The sequence below is a fragment of the Filicampus tigris genome, chromosome 15 (genome assembly GCF_054856515.1).
Source record: "Filicampus tigris isolate MCC_2025a chromosome 15, RoL_Ftig_1.0, whole genome shotgun sequence".
NCBI classification, from domain to species: domain Eukaryota; kingdom Metazoa; phylum Chordata; class Actinopteri; order Syngnathiformes; family Syngnathidae; genus Filicampus; species Filicampus tigris.
In genome coordinates this window covers 1,064,418-1,090,178 of record NC_141231.1, presented here as the reverse complement: position 1 = coordinate 1,090,178, position 25,761 = coordinate 1,064,418, and the positions used below count along the sequence as shown (strand labels likewise).

Below are 25,761 nucleotides of genomic sequence, written 5' to 3'. Positions count from 1 at the left end.
TATCTAAGGTAAATGTTTCACGTTATTATGGTATTTGGGTCAAAGGTTTTTAAGCATAATGTATTTCTGCTGTTGAAAGTGTGAAACAGTCCAATGTCTTTTTCAATAAAGTCCTAATTTGTATAAAAGATAATATAATGGATGTTGCAATAAAAGGGCAATTTTTCAGTTTGACAAAGTTAAAATCATACCCTAAAATGCATTGATGTGACAACCTACCATGGCACCGCAGTGCATTAAAGTAAAATGAACAAAACAGATCATAACAGAACAGTAAAATAATGTGATTTTGTACTTCCTCCTACCCCTTTTCAGGCATGTTGGTATGGACACACTGTATGTGTAGGTGTATGTCTGTGTACCGGTACCTATATTGTACAATGTTTTGTTTATGAGGTTCTTGACATGTCTGGAATGAAATTAATTAAAGAAAGAAAAAAGTAAAGAAAGATTGCAAACAACCACAAACACCTGCCAGCAATGCCCTGAAAATATTAAAATATTTTGTGATGTTAGCAGCTGACAATATCAAAGATGTGACATCAAGCTTATCGGTCTTTTTTTATCTCTAGGTTGCAGCGTTTTACTGCAGACTTCAGAGATCTTACAAGCTGGGTAACAGAGATGAAGGCCCTTATTAATGCTGATGAACTTGCTAATGACGTAGCTGGAGCTGAGGCCCTGCTCGATCGTCATCAGGAGCACAAAGTAATTTATGTATTTGCATTGAAATTGATAGTATTTGCTGTTAACTTGTAACAGTAAATTTTAATGTGTGCTGATGTAATTTTCTTGTTTCACAGGGAGAGATTGATGCCCATGAGGATAGTTTCAGAGCCACTGATGAAGCTGGTCAGATTTTACTAAATACTGGACATTATGCCTTTGAGGAAGTCAAAGAAAAGGTAGGACTGACGCAAAGTAAGCTGATAGTGTTGTCATGATACCAAAATTTTGATTTCGATACTATACCTGCATAAAATACTTCGATATCAGTGCCGAAACGGCAACTTGACTAAAATCAGCAAAATTAAAACTGACAAAAGAACTTCAAATTTTAAAATATGTTATTAATTCAAAACATTAGGATATGCTTGATAAGAAAATGTTAACATTTTAAACAGTGTTAAACACTTGTGAACATTTGCACACGTGGGGGAGTGAGCTAAATATATTGCACTTCTTCTTTTTACGCTTGATTATATTTATAGACATCTGCTAACACCTCATAGAGCTCATAAGTTAGTGTTACCACAACATTTCACGAGAGCAAGGCAAATCATACAGACGGCACTGTCCTTGTCGAGCTCGTTTATACCTCCTTTAACCCATTAAGGATGGGAGTGCATAACAGTCTTTCTACCCTTAAAGCCTGGAGCGCTGTTGCGTCTTTCTACCCTTAAAGCCTGGAGAGCGTATACGTTATTTTCATTTTTTTATCCAATTTTTGTTCTCTTAACCAATGAAATGCATTAGAATATATACATGATCTAAAAAAATTAGCATATCATGAAAAGGTACTCTAAAGGCGATTCCTGAGGCTTTTAAAAACTCCCAGCCTGATTCATTACTCAAAACCACAAACATGGGTGAGACTGCCGACCTGACTGCTGTCCAGAAGGCCATCATTGACACCCTCAAGCAAGAGGGTAAGATACAGAAAGAAATCTCTGATCGAGTAGGCTGTTCCCAGAGTGCTGTATCAAGGCACCTCAGTGGGAAGGAAAAAGTGGGGCAGAAAACGTTTCACAACCAAAAGAGGTGACCCTGAGGAAGATTGTGAAGAAGGGCCGATTCCAGACCTTGGGGGGGTTGTGGAAGCAGTGGACTAAGTCTGGAGTAGAAACATCCAGAGCCACCATGCACAGGCGTGTGCAGGAAATGGGCTACAGGTGCCGCATTCCCCAGGTCATGCCACTTTTCAACCAGAAACAGCGGCAGAAGCACCTGACGTGGGCTACAGAGAAGCAGCACTGGACTGTTGCTCAGTGGTCCAAAGTACTTTTTTCGGATGAAAGCAAATTTTGCATGTCATCTGGAAATCAAATTCGGAAATGTGGAGGAAGACTGGTGAGAAGGAAATGCCAAAATGCCTGAATTCCAGTGTCGAAGTGCCCACAGTCAGTGATGGTCTGGGGTGCCATGTCAGCTGCTGGTGTTGGTCCACTGTGTTTTATCAAGAGCAGGGTCAATGCAGCTAGTTATCAGATTTTGGAGCACTTCATGCTTCCATTTGCTGAAAAGCTTTATGAGATGAAGATTTCATTTTTCATCATGACCTGGCACGTGCTCATAGTACCAAAACCACTGGTAAATGCTTTACTGGCCATGGTATTACTGTGCTCAACTGGCCTGCCAACTCTCCTGACCTGAACCCCATCAATAATCTGGGGGATATTGTGAAGAGGAAGTTGAGAGACACCAGACCCAACACTGTGGATGGGCTTAAGGCCTCGATCGGAGCATCCTGAGCCTCCATAACACCTCAGCAGTGCCACCGACTGATTGCCTCCATGCCACGCCGCATTGAAGTAGTCATTTCTGCTAAATGATTCCCGACCAAGTATTGAGTGCATAATTGAACGTAATTATTTGAAGGTTGACTTAAAAAATAAAAAAATTAAAAAAAATTAAAAACACTTTTTTTTTTATTGGTTCGATGACATATGCTATTTTTTTTTACTTTTTGCCAAAGTCATCAATATTAAAACAATAAAAGGCTTGAACTACTTCAGTTGGTGTGCAATGAATCTAAAATATATGAAAGTTTAATTTTGATCATTACATTATGGAAAATAATGAACTTTGTCACAGTATGCTAATTTTTTTAGAAGGACCTCTCTAGTTAAGATATGTTTGTAGACAATAGGGCTGTTCGATTTTGCTTAACAAGAAAATCCCGATTATTTTCTCTCAACCCGATTTTACGATCACAATTTCTTTGTAAAATAAAAAATTACTGAAAAATGAAGTATTTTGAATGTTATATTTATATATATATTTAAACTTAATTTTTCTTTCTTTGAACTAAAAATGCCAGTCAATTTAACTTAATACACACAGAACAATCCATTGGGATTAACATAATTTTACTTGCACAATAGATTTCAGATCAGTTCTTAATTAAACCAATAATGAAAGAAGAAAGTGCATACACCATCTGAAACTAAATCAACATGAGAGAAGGAAAACAGTCAATTCTGTAAACCAGTCTGTCAGCAAGTCATTTTTCCAACCAGCTAGTGACTAGCCTTTCAACTTTCTCCCTGGTCTTACTTAAACATAAATCAATGATTAGTGCAAAACTGTCACTCAATAATACTGTCAAGCTTAAGTACGCGAGCACCGGCTGGCCAGAGGTCCGTTGTAGAGGAGAAGAAAAGGGACACCTTTCAGACGTTGAGTTACTTGCTCGTGGATTTATTGTACATGCGGAGCACACACTACACTACAGATCTATATTTACCCGATTTATTAACTAAACTTTCACTTGCCCGAGCAAATAGCAGAATCGCCGGTAGCCATGGATGGTGTTGTAGTTTTTCCAGTATGCGCGCTCGTGGGAGAGGAAACTACGGTGGCTTAGATACACCAAAAACAAAAAAATCGAACGTGTTGAGTTGAACGTTTTTAACATCGTTCTATCCGGACAATTCGGTTTTGGTTCAAAATCGCTTATTCGAGCAGCCCTAGTAGACAATGACAATATCGACGTCTTTGTAACAAAAGAGAGGATAGTAATTACCACTCGATTTTCAAAATGAAAAATAGTGCTTCTCTTACACTGACACTTTATTTTTACATCTTCGATTGAAACGGTAAAGATTAATAAACTCGGGCCTGTGTGCAAGCCACATGTCTAAGGTCTCATAATCTTTTGGACTTATGTTTCTTTCTGCTACAGGGAATGAGATATTAATTATTTTGTAGGTGTTGAATTTCTGGGAAAATTTCAGGTTTTCAAGGGTAATACCAAAGATGACCTTAGATTTTGGGGAGCTGTTGAGCCAGGCCCTTTAGGCCTTAATGGGTTAACTTGGAAGCCAAATTACTTCCAAACTTCATCTTTGTACTGTGGAGGGGTTGCTAATCTGCTGGCCTTGCTGTGTGGGATTTTAGTCATTTCGCTTCTGCTCCTGTGACTGCCTCTACTTCAGAAATGGCGCTGCGCAGCACAGCAAAATCACTCTACGGCGCCACCTACCGGCGTGGAGGTGCGGAAGTGGCACATTTTTTTCCCCCTAAAACAATCGATATTAGGAGCTGAAAAATTTGTATTATATTTGGCGGCCGAAAATCACAATGCATTGGCAAATCGTTTTTTTTCCACACCCCTAGCATGTGGTCTTATGGGCTGTCATGTGAGTAATAGAATATTTTATTCCCGTGCAGTTACAAGAAACATTATAGCCTACAATTTAGTTTAGTTTAGTTATATTAAGTTGAAAACGTAACTGCAAAATGTGCTATTACAAAAATATTTAATATCATATTAGGTCCTCATGCGCTGCATTTTTTTGACTGTGTTGAAAGTAGGGATGTGCGCGACTAGTCGATTAACCGTCTACGATTTATTAAACGTTTAGTATTTTACTAGTCGGTTAAACGCTGCATTAAGAATCACGCATCTTGTTCCTCACACCTCTGCCTCTGTCAACAAGCTGAGCACCAAGAGAGAGGATTGCACCCCTCCTCCCCGCCCGCACGCACACATAGTAGGGGGTGGGGACACTAAGTTTGAGGAAGAAAAGTAAATTCTGAAGATGTCGAAGCTACCACGAAAAACAATGGCACCGTTTGCCAGTATTTTGATGCAGCAGATGACAACAAGGTCGTCTGTAGGCTTTGTAAGCATAAACTCTCTTACAACCACTCTCCCGGAGCAACGAGAAACCACATCCAAAGTAAATCTCGATGAGAATCTGCAGGTCTATGGCAGCGGGGCCAGTCAGACGAGCATGAGAGTGTTTGTTCCAGCCAGGCGCTGCAATGCTCACCGCACAGCAAAGATTAACCAACTAATTTATAAAATGACGCGATATGCTGCCGCTTTCTTTTGTCGAGGGCAGACGGTTCGAAAAATTAATGCTATATATCGAGTCTGAGTACGTGGTGCCAAGTCACAAAACAATAACGCCCCAATTCGAGAGTAGCCATAACCAAATGAAAGAGGAGATGCTACGAGCATTTGAGCGGGTCAGCTATGTGGCCAATGCTATAACTATGACGGATGGACGTCCATAGCCACCGAATCTTACATGATTATACCGTGTATAATGTATGTGGAAGAAGGACATCCCCGCAGCTGTGTGCGTCATGCGCCTTGGGGGAAAGACACACAGCTGAAAACTTGGCTTCTCTCCTGCGTAGTGTAATGGATACGTGACACTAGAAAATGAAGTCGTCCCCTGTGTCCATGATAATGCACCTAACATATGGCGAATGAGACCCTGCTGGACTGGGAGTCGGTACCATTACTCATTACATTATTCATTATAAATGGCATGCATTGCATTTGCAAATGTATCAGAAATGTATTTCTCTTTCAATTGTTCACTTTTATTCAGTCAGTTGTTGTTACATCAATAGAATTTAAACAAACTGTCCTTAATGTTTGGGCTAAAATAGCCCCTACTGTAAATACACAAAACATTTGCATTTTAAACTTTGAATTCTAATGAAAAAGCGGCACAAGTTAAACATAGTGGTTATTTTGCACTTTGAATATGTGTAAAATGAGGAATGAAAGTATTAGGGATGGGACGAGACAAAAAGTCTGGCAGAATCTCCTGTCAGAAGGAGTTTCAACTCCCACCTCCGGCAGAACTTTTCCCACGTCCCGGGGGCGGCGGGGGACATCGAGTCCGAGTGGACCATGTTTCGTGCCTCCATTGTTGAGGCGGCCGATCGGAGCTGTGGCCGCAAGGTGGTCGGTGCCTGTCGTGGCGGCAATCCCCGAACCCGCTGGTGGACACCAGCGGTAAGGGATGCTGTCCAGCTGAAGAAGGAGTCCTATCGGGCCTTTTTGGCCTGCGGGACCCTGGAGGCAGCTGACGGGTACCGGCTGGCCAAGCGGAATGCAGCTCTGGCGGTTGCTGAGGCAAAAACCCGGGTGTCGTAGGAGTTCGGGGAGGCCATGGAAAATGATTTCCGGACGGCTTCGAGGAAATTCTGGTCCACCATCCGACGTCTCAGGAGGGGGAAGCAGTGCACCATTAACACTGTTTATAGTGGAGATGGGGTGCTACTGACCTCAGCTCGGGACGTTGTGGGTCGGTGGGGAGAGTACTTCGAAGACCTCCTCAATTTCACCGACACGCATTCCACTGAGGAAGCAGAGCCTGGAGACTCTGAGGTGGGCTCTCCTATCTCTGGGGTTGAAGTAACCGAGGTAGTCAAAAAGCTCCTCGGTGGCAAAGCCCCGGGGGTGGATGAGATCCGCCCGGAGTTCATAAAGGCTCTGGATGTTGAGGGGCTGTCAAGGTTGACACGTCTCTGCAACATCGCGTGGACATCGGGGACAGTGCCTCTGGATTGGCAGACCGGGGTGGTGGTCCCCCTTTTTAAGAAGGGGGACCGGAGGGTGTGCTCCAATTACAGAGGGATCACACTCCTCAGCCTCCCCGGCAAGGTCTATTCAGGAGTGCTGGAGAGGAGGGTCCGTCGGAAGGTCGAATCCCGGATTCAGGAGGAGCAATGTGGTTTTCGTCCTGGCCGTGGAGCAGTGGACCAGCTCTACACCCTCAGCAGGGTCCTCGAGGGTGCACGGGAGTTTGCCCAACCGGTCTACATGTGTTTTGTGGACTTGGAGAAGGCGTTTGACCGTGTCCCTCGGGGAGTTCTGTGGGGGGTGCTTCGGGAGTACGGGGTACCGAGCCCCCTGATAAGGGCTGTCCGGTCCCTGTACCACCAATTGCCGGCAGTAAGTCGGATTCGTTTCCTGTGGGGGTTGGACTCTGCCAAGGCTGCCCTTTGTCACCGATTCTGTTCATAACCTTTATGGACAGAATTTCTAGGCGCAGTCGAGGGGGTCCGGTTTGGTGGCCTCAGTATTGCATCTCTGCTTTTTGCAGATGATGTGGTACTGTTGGCTTCTTCAAGCCGCGATCTCCAACTCTCGCTGGAGCGGTTCGCAGCCGAGTGTGAAACGGTCGGAATGAAGATCAGCACCTCCAAATCTGAGACCATGGTCCTCAGTCGGAAAAGGGTGGCGTGCCCTCTCCAGGTCGGGGATGGGATTCTGCCCCAAGTGGAGAAGTTCAAGTATCTTGAGGTCTTGTTCACGAGTGAGGGTAAGATGGAACGGGAGATCGACAGGCGGATCGGTGCAGCGTCTGGTGTGATGCGGACCCTGTATCGGTCTGTCGTGGTGAAGAAGGAGCTTAGCCGAAAGGCGAAGCTCTCAATTTACCGGTTGATCTACGTTCCTACTCTCACCTATGGTCATGAGCTGTGGGTCATGACCGAAAGAACAAGATCTCGGATACAAGCGGCCGAAATGGGTTTCCTTCGCAGGGTGTCCCTTAGAGATAGGGTGAGAAGTTCGGCCATCCGGGAGGGACTCAGAGTCGAGCCGCTGCTCCTCCGCGTCGAGAGGAGCCAGTTGAGGTGGCTCGGGCATCTGATTAGGATGCCTCCTAGACGCCTCCCTGATGAGGTGTTCCGGGCATGTCCCACCGGCAGGAGACCCCGAGGACGACCCAAACACGCTGGAGAGACTATGTCTCCCGGCTTGCCTGGGAACGCCTTGGGATCCTTCCGGAAGAGCTGGAGGATGTTGCTGGGGAGAGGGAAGTCTGGGCTTCCCTGCTGAAGCTGCTGCCTCCGCGACCCGACTTCGGATAAGCGGGAGATAATGGATGGATGGATGAGTTCCCATTCGGTGACAGCTCTTTTTAGGACATCTGCTAAAACGTTGAGTAGGAGCGTGTGCAGTGGGACTTGCCGGGTGCGGGGTACGGGCTGGATGGCTAGCTAGCTCGCTAGCTAGCATGGAGAGGACGGCGCGGCGGAGTAACTTGTGAGCGCATGCCTCAAAACAACTCAAAATTAGTATTAATAATCGTTTCTTACGATTATGCCAATTATGTAATCGTGGAGTGTAATAATCGAAAATGAAATTGAATTTCGATTAATTGCACAGCACTGTGTTGTAACATATACACACACAGAATACGATTGTTGAATAAACAGCCTATTTCCATAGCTCTTTGTGCTGGTGAGATTGCGACATGGGCTAGATATTAACGTGCATTTGATTAAGGCTCTTCTATTTCCTATATCCTATATATATGTGCGACTCTCAAATATGCGTGCTGCATTCAAAGAATGATACCCGTATCAATAACCAGTATCGGCGCGTCATTGGTTAGTACTTGCAGATGCCGATACCAGCATTTTAATGCGGTATTGACCAGTATCGGTATTGGAACAAGTAATAACGACGTTAAAGTTTAAATTTTCATCATAAAATTGACTTACCTTAACTAGAATGCTGTAGTGCATTTTATCCAAAAGGTACAATCCTGCACTTTTAAACGGTCATCTTTGTCGTCGTTGTGCAAAACGAAAGTAAAAGTTCTTTTTCGTTGCCTCCCTAAGAGAGGAAGAAGTCATTGCCTCCTACTTATTTAAAAAAAAAAAAGAAGCAGCACGGTGCCCGGGGCAATGATGCCTTAACTTTATCTTTGCACAACAACATCAACAAGGTCCTTTGGATAAAATGCAACGCGGGATTGTAGTTAAGGTAAGCTGTTTTAAGACAAACTTGAGACAAAACTAACAAACACTTTCACACTTTATTTGCCGATGTCTCATTGTCCTTGCCACAACTTGTAAACTATCCTGTGTGCTGTGCTCAGCGCACTCCCCCACAACTTATGAACACAGCTGTTTACTATCCTCTTATGCGGCTTGACTCTGAGTCAATGATCGTCACATTTGAATAACGTTAGGAGTTTACGAACATAACGTTGTTTCGTCGTCATTGTTGCGCTGAGCACATTCGTGCTTGCAGGGTGGCAGAGCGGGCTCTGCTCACTAAATCTAAACACAGCTGCCGAACGGCACATTTGAATAACGTTAAGAAACGTCAAAGATATGCATTGTAAATATCAAGTTATATTCCCCTCTGTAAATCTGTCATGGCTCAGTTGGTAGAGTGGGTTGTCTGATGACCATAGGGTCTCAGGGATTCTCAGCTCCAACTGTCCATTGTTGAAGCGTCCTTGGGCAGGACACTGAACCCTAAATTGTCACCAGGTCAGCATTATAAATGAGAAACTATTCTCAATTGTCTTACCTTGTTTAACAAAGGACACTTTTTGCTTTTTATTTAAAATGTATACAGTTGGGCATCCTTACTGAAGAGAAGGAGTCTCTGTTGGAGTTGTGGGAGCTTCGCAGGCAGCAGTATGAGCAGTGTATGGACCTGCAACTCTTCTACAGGGATACAGAGCAAGTAGACAACTGGATGAGCAAACAAGAGGTAACCTGACTACTCAATTCAGCAATCGCTTTGTGTGTGTTTGTCTGACAATAAGTTTCTTGGCTTGTGACACAAATCAGGCCTTTTTCCCTTTTGTTATTTGCCGAGGTGGGCATTCCATCATCCGTCACCGATGGACGCCTGTTTTGCTGACGATTGACGAAGGACAGGACACTTTTTAAAAATGACAGACTAAGCACTGACGGAAGTGGGTTTTCGTTCACCAGTGTAATTGTCACAAACCACGTTCGTCAGTGGTGGTCCGACTGACGGACTGACTGATAAATTGACGATTACAATTAGATTCGTCACGGAAAATGACAGACGTGTACCCTGGCCGCTAACAGACGACAAATGGCGGACCAAAAAAATTTGATAAAATGCCAATCTCTAGTTATTTGCAGTCATAGTATGAATAATGAGTAATTGTCATGTAGTTAAACCTGAAGTAGCCTCAGAAGTGTATGTCAAACTAATAGCCATTTGCATTAAATCAGTACCCAAGACGTAGCTCTGTTTCAAAAACGTTTACATCGCTCCGTCTCGTACGATATTGCTAAATTATTTGGCTTTGTTTAATCATAAAACAACACCAAGTAAACAACTCTCATTGGTTAATAAACAATGATAGGAAAATATTTTGTAATAATTATTAATGCACAATATTTTTTTATTTGATGGAATAATGCAGAGATGGCCAATTTAAATGATGGAGGGGACCACAATTTATCATCAGTGGTGCTGGGGGAAGCAACGAATGGACAAAAGTGCCATTTTAACCCATTAAGGCTGGGAGCGCATACCCGCATTTCTCCCACTAAAGCTCGAAGCGCTGTTGCATCTTTCTACCTTTCGAGCCGGGAGAGCATATACGTCATTTTCTTTTCTTTTTTTTTAAATCCAATTCCCAGTCTCTAAGCTAATGTAATGCATCAGGATATACACGTGATAGTGTCGTGAGTCCTTGGAAGTTATCCAGATTTTTTGGTGACCGTAATGGCAGATGCAGACGAATGCGGGAGCTCTGAAATAAGTGACAGCAGTGGAAAAAGATGACTCATTTGTGGAATTTGAACCAGTCAAACAATGATTATGATTATTGACGGTTTTGTGACAGAATAGAGGACGGTAATTACCCCATTTTTTTTTCATTAAAAATAATGCTTCTCTTGCACTGACACTTATTTTTACATCTTTGATTGAAATAGTAAAGATGAAAACAATCGGGCCTGTGTGAAAAAACATGTCTAAAATCTCAAATTAATTTGGAATTATGTTCTGCTACAGGGGCTGAGATATCTATTTTGGAGGTGTTCAATTTCCGTGAAAACTTCAGGATTTCAAGGGTGATTCCAAAGACGTCCTTAGGTGTTAGAGAGATGTTGAGCCAGTTGCTTTTGGTTTTAATGGGTTAAATATGGACAAAATACGTGCTGGCCCAAGAATAGGTAAAATCTGCATATAATTGAAGCCCTTTGAAATTCATTGGGCAAATTTGGTGTTCGGTTTATTTTTGGGGAGGAGGAGGAGGAGGTAGATTTATAAACCTAAAAAAATCTTCCAAAAATGGTAAATGGGCTGACACTTGCATAGCGCTTTTCTACCTTCGGTACTCAGCGCTTCACACAACTGATCAATCTCCAATAAGTGTTTTCCATGAAATGCCAGGGCTTGGCTACATGCTTATAATCACATTTTGTACTCTGTATCTTGAATGTTTAGGCTTTCCTCTTGAATGAAGATCTTGGTGACTCCCTGGATAGTGTTGAGGCACTGCTTAAGAAGCATGAAGACTTTGAAAAGTCTCTTAGTGCTCAAGAAGAGAAGATCACTGTAAGTTTAACATTTTCTAAAAAAAATTAAATATTCACAATATATTGTCCATATACAGTATAAGGAGTGTCAGAAAGGTTCCAGGACTGGTGTCACAAAAGATATATTGCCAATCCATAGCAACGGGTTTCCCCTTCAATGTGGGCCCGATGATCAAAGAGCACATCTATACAAAAAACAGAAATCTCGACATCTGAAATATCATATGGTCTTAAGTATTCAGACCCTTTGCATTGACCTTCATATTTAACTCACATGCTGATTTCTTCTGCTCCTTTATTGGAGTCCAGCTGTGTTTAATTAAACTGGCTGAGCTTGATTAGGAAAGGTCTATATAAGACCTTATAACTCACAGTGCATGTCAGGGAAAATAAGAATCATGAGGTCAAAGGAACTGCCCAAGGAGATCAAAGACAGAGTTGTGGCAGAGTTGTACACTTAGCACCCCATCTTGACTGAAAAAAAATTGAAATATAGAAATCTGATAAAATCATTTTGCAAAAAACCTTCATATTTAACTCACATGCTGTGAGGCAAGGAGAGATCTGGCCAAGGTTACAAAATAATTTCTGCAGCACTCAAGGTTCAGAAGAGCACAGAGGCCTCCATCATCCTCAAATGGAAGAAGTTTGGGACGACCACAACTCTTCCTCGACCTGGCCGTCCAGCCAAACTGAGCAATCGTGGGAGAAGAGCCTTGGTGAGAGAGGTAGAGAAGAACCCAAAGATAATTGTGGCTGAGCTCCAGAGATGCTGTAGGAGGATGGGAGGAAGTTCCACAAAGTCAATTATCACTGCAGCCCTCCACCAGGAGGGGCCGTATGACCTTATGAGTGGCCTCTCCTCAGACAAGACACATGAAAGCCCGCATAGAGTTTGCAAAAAAAAAAACCACACACACACAAAGGACTCCCAGACTATGAGAAATAAGATTCTCCGGTCTGATGAGACCAAGATGGAACTTTTTGGTGTCACTTGTCAAAGTGGTATGTTTAGAGAAAACCAGGCACCCCTCATCACCTGCTCAATACAATCCCTCCAGTGAAACATGGTAGTGGGAGCATCATGATGTTGTGGGGGTGGTTTTCAGCTGCAGGGAAAGGATGACTGGTTGCAATTGAAGGAACGATGAATGCGGCCAAGTACGCAGATATCCTGGAGGAAAACCTCTTCCAGAGTGCTCAGGACCTCAGACTGGGCAGAACGTTCACCTTTCAACAAGACAATGACCCGAAGCACACAGCTAAAATAACAAAGGAGCAGTGTTGTTTTTGGCAGACATTTTGGATTTTGTTTAGTCTTAGTCTTTTGGACAAAAAGCTTATTAGTTTTCATCACATTTAGTCATTCCTATTAGTGATAGTTTAAGTCTACTTTTAGTCGACGAAAACTCGAAAGGGTTTTAGTCTAGTTTTAGTCGACGGAAACTCAAAAAGGTTTTTGGCGACGGGAAACCCCCCCAAAAAGTTTTTATTTAGTTTTCATAAATTTAGTCGACGAAAATTCAAAAAGGTTTTAGTTCGTTTTAGTTAAAAATAGGCATACAATGTTTCGTACATACATTCCGTTACATAAAGGCATACGTTTTTTAACCGATTCGTCAAAAAATGTAAGTACTTTGGCGGCTAACAGTTTTGCTAAGGCTAAAAAGTCATTAAAAATTGGTGAAATAAAAAAACCTGTGGATTCTGCGTTTATTATTGTACGCACACACACACGCCCACACACGCACACACACCCCCCCACACACACACACACACACCCACACACACACACCAACGCGGACCAACCGGTCCGTGGTAGAAAAATGGTTGGGGACCACTGCCTTAATCTACTTTTAATATTTGACTTTGCACCACGAGTTACATTGAAAACTTTAAGCACAATGAAATTGATCACAAGCCAATTGTTGAATAACAGACTGCAAGTAAATGTATACCGTATATGTTAACAGGATGAGTTCGGACAAAATATCAGCGTGGTGAGCCCTCAGATGCCGCTTGAGATTTGTCATTCTTTCCAACTAGTTTGTGGCCACATTCACTATTACCGCTGTCTACAATGCAACGTGTTGTTCTTTCTGCTGGGTTGTACATAAAGTATGTCGATATCTTTCCTTTGTTTCCAACCACCAAGCCCATTTGGTGTCACTGTCGCCATGGTCCGTCAAAGGAAAGCGTGTCAGAATGACCGCAGACCTGTTCGTGTTTTGTTGTGCCGGTGTGTGCGACGCGTGCTGTCCCAGCGGTGGGCGTGCCCGAACGAGGATAGGTTGCACCAGCATTGCATTTTTTTGAAAGACAAATTACGTGTGCAATAGGAAGGGATGTCATAAATTTTGCACATCTGACGGACCACACGCTAACAATTTCGTCCTGTCTCGTCACCGAAAATTCATGTACACTCATGTCACGTCATTTTTTAGTCATCAAAGAGCCACATTTAGCTCGTCATCGTCTCGTTATCATCATGAAAAAAAGTTGCGTGGACGAAAACAACACTGCAAAGGAGTGGCTTCAGAACAACCCTGTGACTTAACTGGCCCAGCTAGAGCCCTGACCTCAACGCAATTGAGCATTTCTGGAAAAACCTGAAAATGGCTGTCCACCAATGTTCACCATCCAACCTGGCAGAACTGGAGAGGATCTGCAAGGAGAATGGCAGGGGACCCCCAAATCCAGGTGTGAAAAAAATAGTTGCATCATTCCCAAGAAGACTCATGGCTGTACTACCTCAAAAGGGTTCTTCTACTCAATACTAAGCACAGGGTCTGAATACTTGTGACCACATATTTCAATTTTTGTTTTTTCATAAATTTGCAAAAAATTCTACATTTGTTTTCTGTCAAGATGCTGTGCTGAGTGTACATTAATGAGAAATAAAACATTTTGATTTTGGCAAATGGAAAATAGATGGAAGGGAAATATAAATAGAAAATGCTATTGTAAAGGTTTACTTCCCTTTTAGTTTTGGAAAAATCTCAAAATCGACATTTTTTACAACTTTTTTTGTGAATAACTCAAAGGCAATCTCCGCGACAATATGCCTGATTTTGTGAAAACACATCACATATATTACAGTGACACCAATCCTGGAATTTTTTGGGACACACTTGGTCCATAATATTGATTTTTATTTCTTTTTGCTTCTCTTTCTATATCCTAAGGCTTTAGATGAATTTGCTACCAAACTTATCCAGAACAACCATTATGCCTATGAAGATGTGGCTACCCGCAGAGATGCGGTGAGAACAAATTTGTATTTTTTTGTTTTGTTTTTTTAACTGGTTAATATGATTAGATGGATTATTTTATATATGCTCTTTTAACTGAACATTTTAGCTTCTCAGTCGTCGAAATGCCCTGCACGACCGCGCTCAGTCTCGACGTTCTGCCTTGGAGGATTCTTTCCACCTGCAGCAGTTCTTCAGGGATTCTGATGAGCTGAAGAGCTGGATCAATGAGAAGATGAAGACTGCTAGTGATGAAGCTTACAAGGTAACGATTGGAAGTAGCCTTTGAAAGTCGAGCGGGAGGTGTTATTCATGACGTGTGACTGTAAGAAGTATAGAAAAGGGATGTACAGTTGAAACTAGAAGTTAAGCACACTGCATAAAAAGACATAATTTTTTTGAAGTGTTTATAAACCTCCAGTTCCAACTGTGTACTTGTTCTGCCATACACCATGGATTTTGTCTGACAGGATCCCTCAAACCTGCAAGGCAAGGTGCAGAAACACCAGGCTTTTGAAGCAGAACTATCAGCTAACCAAAGCCGCATTGATGCTCTTCAAAAGTCTGGCCAAGAGTTGCTTGATGGGAAACATTACGCATCCACTGAGGTGGCCTGTCGTATGGACGAGGTCAGCTCTCAGTGGAAGAAACTGCTGGAAGCCACTGAACTGAAAGGTGTCACCTAAAAATCTCTTGGTGCCAAGAGTTGCCACAACGAAAATAGTGGTAGTTTAAGAAGGATACATTTTCATTGTCTTAGGTATCAAGCTCCGCGAGGCCAACCAGCAGCAGCAGTTTAACAGGAATGTAGAGGACATTGAGCTGTGGCTGTATGAGGTCGAAGGTCACTTGACCTCAGAGGACTATGGGAAAGACCTTACCAGTGTTCAGAACCTACAGAAGAAACATGCACTTCTTGAGGCTGATGTAACTGCTCACCAGGTATGTAAACACTAGATTAGACTTAATTGTTTACTGTCATACGGGTATTTCATGCAACTTCTTCTGTTAACAGTAACCTTTTATACATATTGGTAATTTCCCAGGATCGAATTGATGGAATAATAATCCAGGCTCGACAGTTTCAAGAGGCTGGACACTTTGATGCTGACAACATTCAGAAGAAACAGGATGCCGTAGTCAGTCGTTACGAATCCCTTCGTGAGCCAATGGCTGCACGCAAACAGAAATTGGCAGACTCTCTTCGTCTCCAACAACTTTTTAGGGATGTTGAAGATGAGGAGACTTGGATACGTGAGAAAGAGCCCATTGCTGCCTCTTCCAACAGAGGTAAAACTCATCCTTATCTGCTTAGCTAATGCATTTTACTGAACTAAATTAGCAGAATGGCAGTTGCATTTGAGATGTTGATCAAAATCCAATTCAGTTTACATTAGGGATGCATCGAAATTCAAATTTTCGTCCGAAACGAAAAACCAAATATGAGGAAACACTGGCCGAAAACCCAGAACATAGAAACAAATTATATTTTAGAAAATACTCAGCTTGGTCATTTTCTGCATTAATTGATTTACATGAGGACCAGCATTATCGGACCGATCTTTTAAAGCGTCTGTGTCATGCTATTTTAAGCTTTCCAGTCAACTATAGGCATATACAGTATATGATTATATATTACATGGCAAAATGGTGATTTTGGTGGCTATTTTTATAATTTGAAAGTGAGACTCCTCCTTTACTAAAACCCCGCCTCTCCCTGTGTGGCTGCCGCGTCATGATGTCCTAAATCTGGCTGCTTCGTGCACTGCGCATGAAACAGTAAATAGTAGGGATGTCCTGATAATGCTTTTTTTTGGTATTATATATATTTGTATTACATGGACCATTTCACCAAATCAGTGCCAATTGCTTTGTAATACTCTCTAAATCAGGCATGTCCACAGTCCGGCCCGGGCGCCAAATGTGGCCAAATGTTCAAATTCCTACCGGTCTGCAGCCTATGGCATAAAATTAAAAATGAGTGGCCTGTCATTAGTGTTGACCACAGTACAAAATACACGTAAAAAAAAAAAAAGCTGTTTTATATTTATAGATGGCAGCAGACCTGTGGCAGCGCTCTCTGGTGCTTTTGGAAATACGGTCAGAGCGCACCCTGCCTGTCCAAACACCACTCTCAAACTCGCGTTAGGTGTCGAGTGTACCCGTTATTGCATGACCTTTTGTGTGGCCCTTTCCAGTGCATTTCCAAAATAGGGACTGTAGTGAAGAAAAAGAAAGTTGACAGAGAGGGCCGTTGCTTTCAGGACAAGTGGAAATTGTCATATTTTTTCACTGATACAAATAATTGTCTGCCGAGTTTGCAAAGAGACCGTGGCTGTTTTCAAGGAATTCAATAGCAAGAGTCACTACGAGACCAAACAGGCAAACTACGAGAAGGTGACTGGTAAAAAATGCAGTGAAAAATTAAAGCAACTTGAAGTGGAATGGTCGGCCCCCACACATTTTCACCTTACCAAATCTGGCCCTCTTTGCAAATCGTTTGGACACCCCTGCTATAAATAAACTCAACGTTTTTTTTCTCCTCTCTTTTTCTTGTTTTTAGCACTAAATTTGATGATACACATATTGAACAAAGTCGATGATGGTGTAGTGGTACACACGCTTCAGTTGTGCGCGCAGCGTGGGATCGGTTCCCGCTCAGTGTCGTGTCTGTGTGTGTCCTGCGACTGTCTGGCGACCAGTTCAGGATGTAGTCCGCCTTTCGCCCATAGTCAGCTGGGATAGGCTCCAGCACCTATCCGCGACTGTGTACAGGAAAAGCGGTGTGGAAGTTGACACATGCACATATTGACAGGGGTGCACATAACTGGTACGCAGGTACACATGCGGAACAGAAATCACTAATGCGTACCATCATTTGTGTCACGACGCGCATATGCGTACCTATACACACTAGTGGTGCACTGCAACGAATCATCTTTGATTGGTAAGGATCAAGCATCGGTTGGGGCACAATCCGCAGGATGGTTGGTGAAAAAAACGAAAAAAGTCTAACTTCAAAATAAAGCTTACCAAATAATAAATTGAGTCATTAATGCCAATGCAATAGCCTTAGTGAACTATTACTTTGAAGTTGGCCCACGGGGTGGCGTAACGGCCAACTTGACTTACGTTTTCAACGTATCGGCAGTTTTAACGCTTGCTACCAACACAACAAAATCATATTCATTCGCTAATTTAGGACAGGAACTGGTTAATTACACTGACATTGTATGATACGGCACAAGTCTCCGGTGTTAATGGCTAGCAGCTGTTATCATTAGCTGGTAGTTCAACAGCTGCTCCTTGGCTTAATTGCTTCTTTTTTCTTTTTTTTTTTAAACTTCTTTTTCTGTATTGTGGCCCTAGATTACTTTGTAATGTGCTGTCCATGTTTTAAGCAAGGTGCCTTAAATTGCACTTCAAGTCTTTTTCATTATGAAAAAAAAAAATAATACAACTTTGTCTTCATTTAATTTATAACACGTTTGCCTAATTGTAAAAAACATTCAGCTCAAATGTCTGGCAGGATACTTTGAAATGTATACACTGTACCACTTACAAAAGTGCGTTAAATTGTGTTCTTAAATCCTAAACAGCCATATTAGACATTAGGAGTTCCATCCATCCATTATCTGTACCGCTTCTCCTCACAAGGGTCGCGGGCGTGCTGGAGCCTATCCCAGCTGTCTTTGGGCAGTAGGCGGGGGACACCCTGAACTGGTTGCCAGCCAATCGCAGGGCACACAGAGACAAACATCCGCACTCACAATCACACCTAGGGGCAATTTAGAGTATCCAATCAACTTACCATGCATGTTTTTGGAATGTGGGAGGAAACCGGAGTGCCCGGAGAAAACCCACGCAGGCACGGGGAGAACATGCAAACTCCACACAGGGAGGCCGGAGCCGGGATCGAACCCACGACCTCTGAACTGTGAGGCGGACGTGCTAACCAGTCGGCCACCGTGCCGCCGACATTAGGAGTTGATTTTTTTTAATTTTTTTTATTTTTTTTTATTTTTTATTTTTTTTAATGGGCAAAAGCATTTTATAAAATAAATGAAGACAGAGTTCTATTGAGCTTTTTTTTTTTTCTCTCATACAAAAAGCGATACGATTCGTGACTCAAAATCCATGACCGATCCAAACCGTCACATATGTGATCCGTTGGCCCACTAGTGAGTACCAAAGATAATCTCCTGGTACTCGTGTGAGTACCGCATGAAAAAAAAATAGGTGCACCCCTGCATATTGAACAACTCAAAATGTGTATTGGTATCTCAGAATTTTTGTCATGTCATTTTTTTTTTTTTTTTTTTTACTGAAACTCTTTGTGGGTAGCATAAAATTAGCAAATACAGGCACTATAGCCATGACATTTTATGGTAACTGAATTTAACTTTAAACAAGACATATCATTGTGCAGGACGCTTTATAAAAATGTATTTTCATGTAATTGCCTGGGGATGCAATTTGGTTGAATGGCCCATATAAGCATTACCATAGAATGAGGGATTCCTCTGTTTGGCACGTTTGATTTATGGTAAACAATACATTTACATCGTATTTAAAGGCGTGTGCAGGCTAAAGTGAAGTGTCCGTGCAGCTCCTTAGTTGTTGGGTACATGCGTGACTTCTCTCATATAGAAACGACACTATGGATTTATGACCTTACTTGCTTGTCACCAAATAATTTACACTCGTTAAACTTCTATTTGAAGTTATGTCATTTGGACGTGTCACAATTGCTAAACTGTCCGTTGCGCTTCTCAAGCTCTCTCAACTTTTGGACAATGCCGTTAGCGAGGAGGCTTATTCATATCAGGCAAGGCAGACTTATTTAAGGAGTATCTTTCGGGACATCCCTCGTAGGCATGTCACGATACTGGAATTTCAACTTCGATACCGATACCCAGTTCAGTATCGATACTCGATACCATTTCGATACCATTTCGATACCACACGGAACAAATTAAAGCACAGGTTTTTTTGTTTTTTTTTACTGTAAAACTTTTTTATCGCCAAACACTTAAATTATCATTAATACAATAGTTTTTTTAATAGTACAAAAAATACGGGGCAGGCTTCGGCAGTGCGTGCGGGTGCAGCAGACCATTAGGAGCAGCAGACCATTAGGAGCAGCAGACCATTAGGAGCAGCAGACCATTAGGAGCAGACGTTGGCAAAGCGCTGTTGGTATCGAAGTCAGTGGTTTTTCTACTTTTGTATTGGCGGAGGTTCACCAGGCAATCCGCGTGAGAAATGACGATCAGACAAAGAGCTGCTGTATGGTCTGTTGCCGGGCTGGCCGTCGACTAGGCCAAGGCCTCTCATAGTGCCTCTTTCCCAGATACGCTTGGCAGGCGTCCTGCTGTATGTTCGGATAAAGTGAGCGTGTGTTTGGTCTGCAGGGGCGGTGCGGGGGTGGCGCCTCACTTTGTGGAGTAGAAAAATATAACTTCAGCACTGACCTTTACAATGCTTAACATAACAGAGTTACACTCCTTTTAAAAAATAATCATCTGAGCAAAGTGCACTTGAAAAATGTTGAATTTGTATGATTACAGCTATCATTTTTTAATTAGATTTTTTTTTTTATCCCAAATTTCATGCGTCTTATATTCAGGGCACTTACTAGTCACAAGAACAAATCATACATAACTTGAGATATCGGCTCATTTAAAGCGAAATCATTGGTTTTTATAAGTATACTTAGCTTCATAAGCAGCACAGTGGCAGTCACTGGAAAGCAGTGGTGGGCAGTGAGTTTCGAAACTGGGCCTTCCGTGGGGAATTAAAAAAAAGGGATCCACCTCTTAATGACACCACCATGTCGTGAAATAATGTACAAAAACGCTATATAACTTTTTATGTCCAGTACATTAACTGTAAATCAATCTTTGTTCTGCATAGTTAGCTGAAGCAACCAGAGGACAAAACTGCTGACGTTACACTGAGCTTTTGCAAAGGCACTGAGTGCTGCAGCTATAAAGGGTCCTCACAACCCTGGCCATGTTTAGGTGCTGGCGTGTCTAAAATCTGATTAGTTTTTAAAACAAACATCCGTTTCAGCGGTGTGTGTGTGTGTGTGTGTGTGTGTGTGTGGCAACACCAGCACTTGGGATTCCGAAGGCCTATAGAAAATTACATTTACATGGCAACACAGCTGAAATCTGATTTTCCACAAAAAAAAAAGAAAACACGACTGGAAGGTGTGCAACCGACGCACACACTATGAAATGAAAACAAAAGTGACTGTTGGAAATAAATGATTACAATTTCACCTAAGTTGTAAATGTTGGTCCGTGCTTCAGATTGAAGGCCCTGAAGGCTCCTGACTACATGCTCATTCAAAGCACTCAATGTTTTTTAAGTTTTGTGGAATCTAACATCAACTTTTATCCTTTCTGCAATGCCAGTTCACTGTTTATAAGTGGGCCCCTCCATACAGTAAACTCAATATCAGCAGCACCCTACATGTTACTGTGATGCAGAACACCACAAAGGTTTAATCAAGATCAGATCAAGTTATTATTTTTTCAGGTAAAGATCTAATTGGTGTCCAGAACCTACTGAAGAAGCACCAGGCTCTCCAGGCTGAGATCACTGGTCATGAGCCTCGTATAAAAGCAGTCACCTTGAAAGGAGAGGCCATGGTGGAAGAAGGTAGTCTTTTGAATTTTCAGGTGTTGTTTAGAATTGTAGATATGTGTAATTTACAGTTCTCTTCACCTATATACATTATACATTAATGGCTACATTATGCCGCCGTCCCTTTGTGACCTAAAACGTTGCTGCTGTAACACTGAAAATTTCCCTACTGTGGGATCAATAAAGGCATTCTTATCTTATCTTATCTTATCTATATTCATGCTGGTACTTAGGACACTTTGCAGGTGAAGATGTGAAAGTTAAACTGTCTGAGCTGCATGGACGCTGGGACATTCTGAAGGCCAAGGCCTCCCAGAGAAGACAGGATCTTGAGGACTCTCTACAGGCCCAACAATACTTTGCTGATGCCAATGAAGCAGAGTCTTGGATGTGGGAGAAAGAACCCATTGTGGGAAGTACAGACTATGGCAAGGATGAAGACTCCGCTGAGGTATGTAAATACTGTTTGGTAGGAGTGGGGTGCTACCGGTGCTTGTTTTCATAGTCATTTTTTCACTGGATGAATTGTCTTTACAGGCTCTTCTAAAGAAACATGAGGCCCTGATGTCTGACCTGAGTGCTTACGGGAGTAGCATCAAGGCCCTAAATGAACAGGCTACTTCTTGCAGGGTAAAAACATAGTAACCCCTTCTTGCTCAGCTTCAGTGATGTACACGTGTCCTGAATTTTTGTTGTTTAGGAATTTTTTTTTTTAAATGTTTAAATAATTTTTGGGATATTATTTTAACGAGCAGCAGCAAGTGGCACCGACTGATGATGAGACTGGGAAGGAACTTGTCCTGGCCCTATATGACTACCAGGAGAAGAGCCCACGTGAAGTAACCATGAAGAAAGGCGATATTCTCACCCTTCTAAACAGCACCAATAAGGTAATTACAAGATGTGTTAGCTATAATTACAGAATAAAAATTGAAAACTAGAGCTGCAGCAGCTATATAGGGCCGTAGCAGGCCTGGCCACAATGGGGTACTGGCACATTGGAGTTAGAATATTTTTCTTTTTTTAATGCCATAGTAAATCTCTAACTTGGATTTTTTTTTTTTTTTTTTGCCAGGCCTATTCAAAGTAGGGCTGTACGAATTTAGCAAGAGATGTATTGCAAATTTTCGGACATATTTTGATTCAATTCATGATTTTCTTCAAATCAAGCTTCAGTGCAATATTCACAAAAAAATTACATCATACCATCATACAAACATTAAAATTTATAACTGATAAAGCATGGTCACTGAAAAGGCGAAAAGGCTGTGTGAGGGAGGCTGTCTTTTTTAAATGTTTTTTTTTTTTTTTTTAATTGATCCAATAAAGAAAGACCTACTGCTTGCTGTCCTATATACATAAAAATGTTTAATAGTGTATGTAAAAATAATTTTATGTACCTATATAGTGCACCTAAATTCAAATAACATTGTATACTTAAGACCTCGAGCTCCTCGTCATGGCTGATGTCCGCCGTAACCTGTTCATTTCCGGTTTTCGAGTGTGTGCTATCCATGTAGCCGTTGTCTTTCTATCTCTAGATACTTAATTGTAATACTAATTTTCTATTCATAGCTTGTTGCAACTTGCTACCCACCCTAAAGCTCTTCTAGCCAGACTTCTGGGAAAAGTCTACCTTTACACCTTACTCTGCTTACCTGCACTTACTCTGGTCTTTCCCAACTCTGCATTTCTCTTTAGCGACTAGCATTAGGTTCGCCATCTTCTCTTGTTGTCTCTTCTTCTTTAGTGTTGCATGCTTAGCGACTCCTCGTTCGCATTCATTGATAACGCTACTTGTTAGAAGTGTAGATTTGCTGTCATGGAGGCAAGAATTAGTAGAGGAGTGGATCCGCACCACGCAGCTCCCACAGACATTGTACATAGCAAGTTAGTTTCGCGCCTAGTGTTCAACAGCAGCTGGGAAAGCAAGGACTTCCGCGAGGTTGGACGCAACCCTTTTTTTAACCAGATCGGAGCTGATTAGTTTGTGTGAGTTGTCCACCAGTAGCTTGGCCCTTCTGATTGGTAATCTTAGGGAAGATAACAGTGCTTTAAAAAAGTGACAGCTTTGTTTTGGTCCCAAATAAAAAAAATACTTCGCAGTCAGCCCTTGTGAAATGTTTAATACATTTTGTTGTGTGTAATGTTTAGACCCTCATCTGTGGTCCCTTCTCAAGGTTTCTTCCCTTCCTCCGATATGATATTTTGAGTTTTTCCTTGCCCCGTTTGGGGGTTTGATCATGGGATGTCACCAATCTCAATGTCAACTGTGGGCCGGTGAAGCCCTTTCAGACTTGTTTGTGAGGAATGACTATAAAAATAAAATTAGCTTGATTTAACTTTACTCTTTCATTTGATGTAGGTTTAAGTCAATTAATCCTTCATACACAATATCTGCGACTGCAAATATTCATAAATTACCTGTGCGTGCATATAGTTTGAAAAAAAAAATTCATGTGCTCCATAAGAGAAACAGCCCTTTTCACGCTTTTCTGAGGAGGAAACATTTTGTCGGCTTCATGAGTTTTTGTAAATTTTTAGGCCTTCAAAAACAATTGTTTTCTTGGTATACAGTGTCGTAACGGTAGCATCGTTCAACAACAAAGTGTTGGGTAACATTTAATTTTAAACCTCTTTTAGATGAAACACCCAACAATGACTTTTCGCCTACATTTAGACCCCCAAAAAACTGTGTCGATTTTCTCGGCAAGCAGCACATCGCCACAGCAACAGTGTTCAACGAAATATGTAGTTTTTGATCACTTTTCATCTTAACCATATTAATACGAAACACCCAAAGTTTGAAGTCAATGGGATCAAATTTGTAGGATCAGTTGATTAAAATACGCGCTTAACAACAGATAAAAAATTAGGCGAAATTTGAAAGCAAATTCAAAATGGCTGGCTTCCTGTTAGGTTTAGCATATGGCTCCCAGAGACTTTTTTGTATGTCTCTGGGTATTGCACGTGTTTTTTTGTAGATCTAGATCAGGGGTGCCCAACATTTTTCGACCCAAGATCTTATTTTCAAGCAGCCAACCTCCCACGATCGACCTTTTTTTTTTATGTCCGGGAGGGATTGCCGCAGATGTGCATAATGTGTTATCAGTGGTGTTTTACTTTTGCCACCCAACTTGGGGATCAGACCTGGGCCCTAACTCGCCTCCTGTTTGAGTACGCAGATCGCTGACCAATGAGCTAAAATGCCACAATAAACCTCTAAAATAGGGATGGGGAAACTGGCAGCCTGCCACCCCTTGATTAATTAAAAAAATAATTTGTTTAAAAAAACAAAAACGATACACTGGGGGTTCACTGTTCAACGTTAGTTCTGCTTCTATGCCTTTGTGACTTCAGCTTGTAAATGTCAAATGATGATGAAAATGTAAATGATTTAATTTCTGTCTTATAGGACTGGTGGAAAGTTGAAGTGAATGACCGCCAGGGATTTGTTCCTGCTGCCTATGTGAAGAAGCTGGATCCTAATCAGTCATCTTCCCGGGAAAATCTGGATGAACATGGAAGCATTGGACTTCGTCAAGAACAAATTGAGACTCAGTAAGACCAAATATAACAGATGTTTTGGTTTTTTTCCCTCTTACGTGCTTTATTGTTACCCCTTCTATCCCTTTTCTGCGTCTAACAACATAATCTTTGTACTGATACTGCTCAGGCTTATCACCAAAGAGGCCTGCAGCGTGTCTATGCGCATGAAGCAGGTTGAAGAGCTGTGAGTAGGAACTAGTTGAATGCTTACCTACTCTGTGTTCAGTGTTACTAAATTTTTGTCATACTTGTTAGAGATGGGCATACAAACTCATTTCCTTCAGCAGTGAGGAAATTGCTGACCAGTTGTTTGGTTGTTATATCTTTTTTTCTTTTTTACACTGTTTTCACAAAAAAATATGTTTACGACAGAGATAATTCAATTTCAATATTAAGAATTATGATGCAGCTTTTCTGATAAAATTTTAAACAGACAGACAAAAAAGGCAGCAAAGCCTGAAGGATAGGGCTGGGCGATACAACCTCAAAATTAAATCGAGGATTTTTATCTAAAAAATCTGATTTCTGATTTTAATATATTGTTTTTCACTTCAATAGAAAAAAATGGCAAATTCATTGTTATTCAAAGATTATTCATCTTTTTGTCTCCCCAACTTTTTAGGACATTTAATATATAACGTATTTTCCGGACTATAAGCAGCACCTTTATATAAACCGCACCCACTCTTTAAAAAAAAAAAATTAAAAAAAAATAAAAAAGGGAAAAAACAAACAAACATATAAGCCGCACCTTTATATACCTATCCATGTATAACACCTATCTATGTTGAAAAATTAGACATTTACTCTATTTACAGAACGATTTTGAACTGCTACATGCATGTACCTGAACAAATTCTTTTCTATGGTGCCAGCCCCCAGCCATCCTCATTACATAAAAGCTTCACTCACGCCAAGCCCTCGATTGTACAACTGGCCTATAACTTTGTAAAAACAATCACCTCCAAATTCTTTTTCAAAGTCATGAACAATACAGTACATACAA

At 41.7% G+C, this 25,761-nt stretch overlaps 1 protein-coding gene across 4 annotated transcripts in view; it reads left to right on the top strand.

The window, feature by feature from the left end:
* The window catches only part of sptan1 (spectrin alpha, non-erythrocytic 1), a 103,626-nt gene that overhangs the window by 17,427 nt on the left and 60,438 nt on the right, over nt 1-25,761 (top strand). For 2 of the 4 annotated variants that reach the window (XM_086053526.1, XM_086053525.1), the window contains exons 8-22: nt 573-708; nt 804-905; nt 9,350-9,487; nt 11,210-11,320; nt 14,487-14,564; nt 14,662-14,817; nt 15,023-15,227; nt 15,313-15,494; nt 15,599-15,842; nt 21,099-21,221; nt 21,440-21,657; nt 21,744-21,836; nt 21,962-22,096; nt 24,622-24,767; nt 24,883-24,939. In XM_086053526.1, coding sequence (XP_085909652.1) covers nt 573-708; nt 804-905; nt 9,350-9,487; nt 11,210-11,320; nt 14,487-14,564; nt 14,662-14,817; nt 15,023-15,227; nt 15,313-15,494; nt 15,599-15,842; nt 21,099-21,221; nt 21,440-21,657; nt 21,744-21,836; nt 21,962-22,096; nt 24,622-24,767; nt 24,883-24,939 — 2,124 coding nt within the window. The remainder of the gene's footprint in view (nt 1-572; nt 709-803; nt 906-9,349; nt 9,488-11,209; nt 11,321-14,486; nt 14,565-14,661; nt 14,818-15,022; nt 15,228-15,312; nt 15,495-15,598; nt 15,843-21,098; nt 21,222-21,439; nt 21,658-21,743; nt 21,837-21,961; nt 22,097-24,621; nt 24,768-24,882; nt 24,940-25,761) is intronic. The other 2 variants (XM_086053528.1, XM_086053527.1) reach the window with 1 other exon arrangement.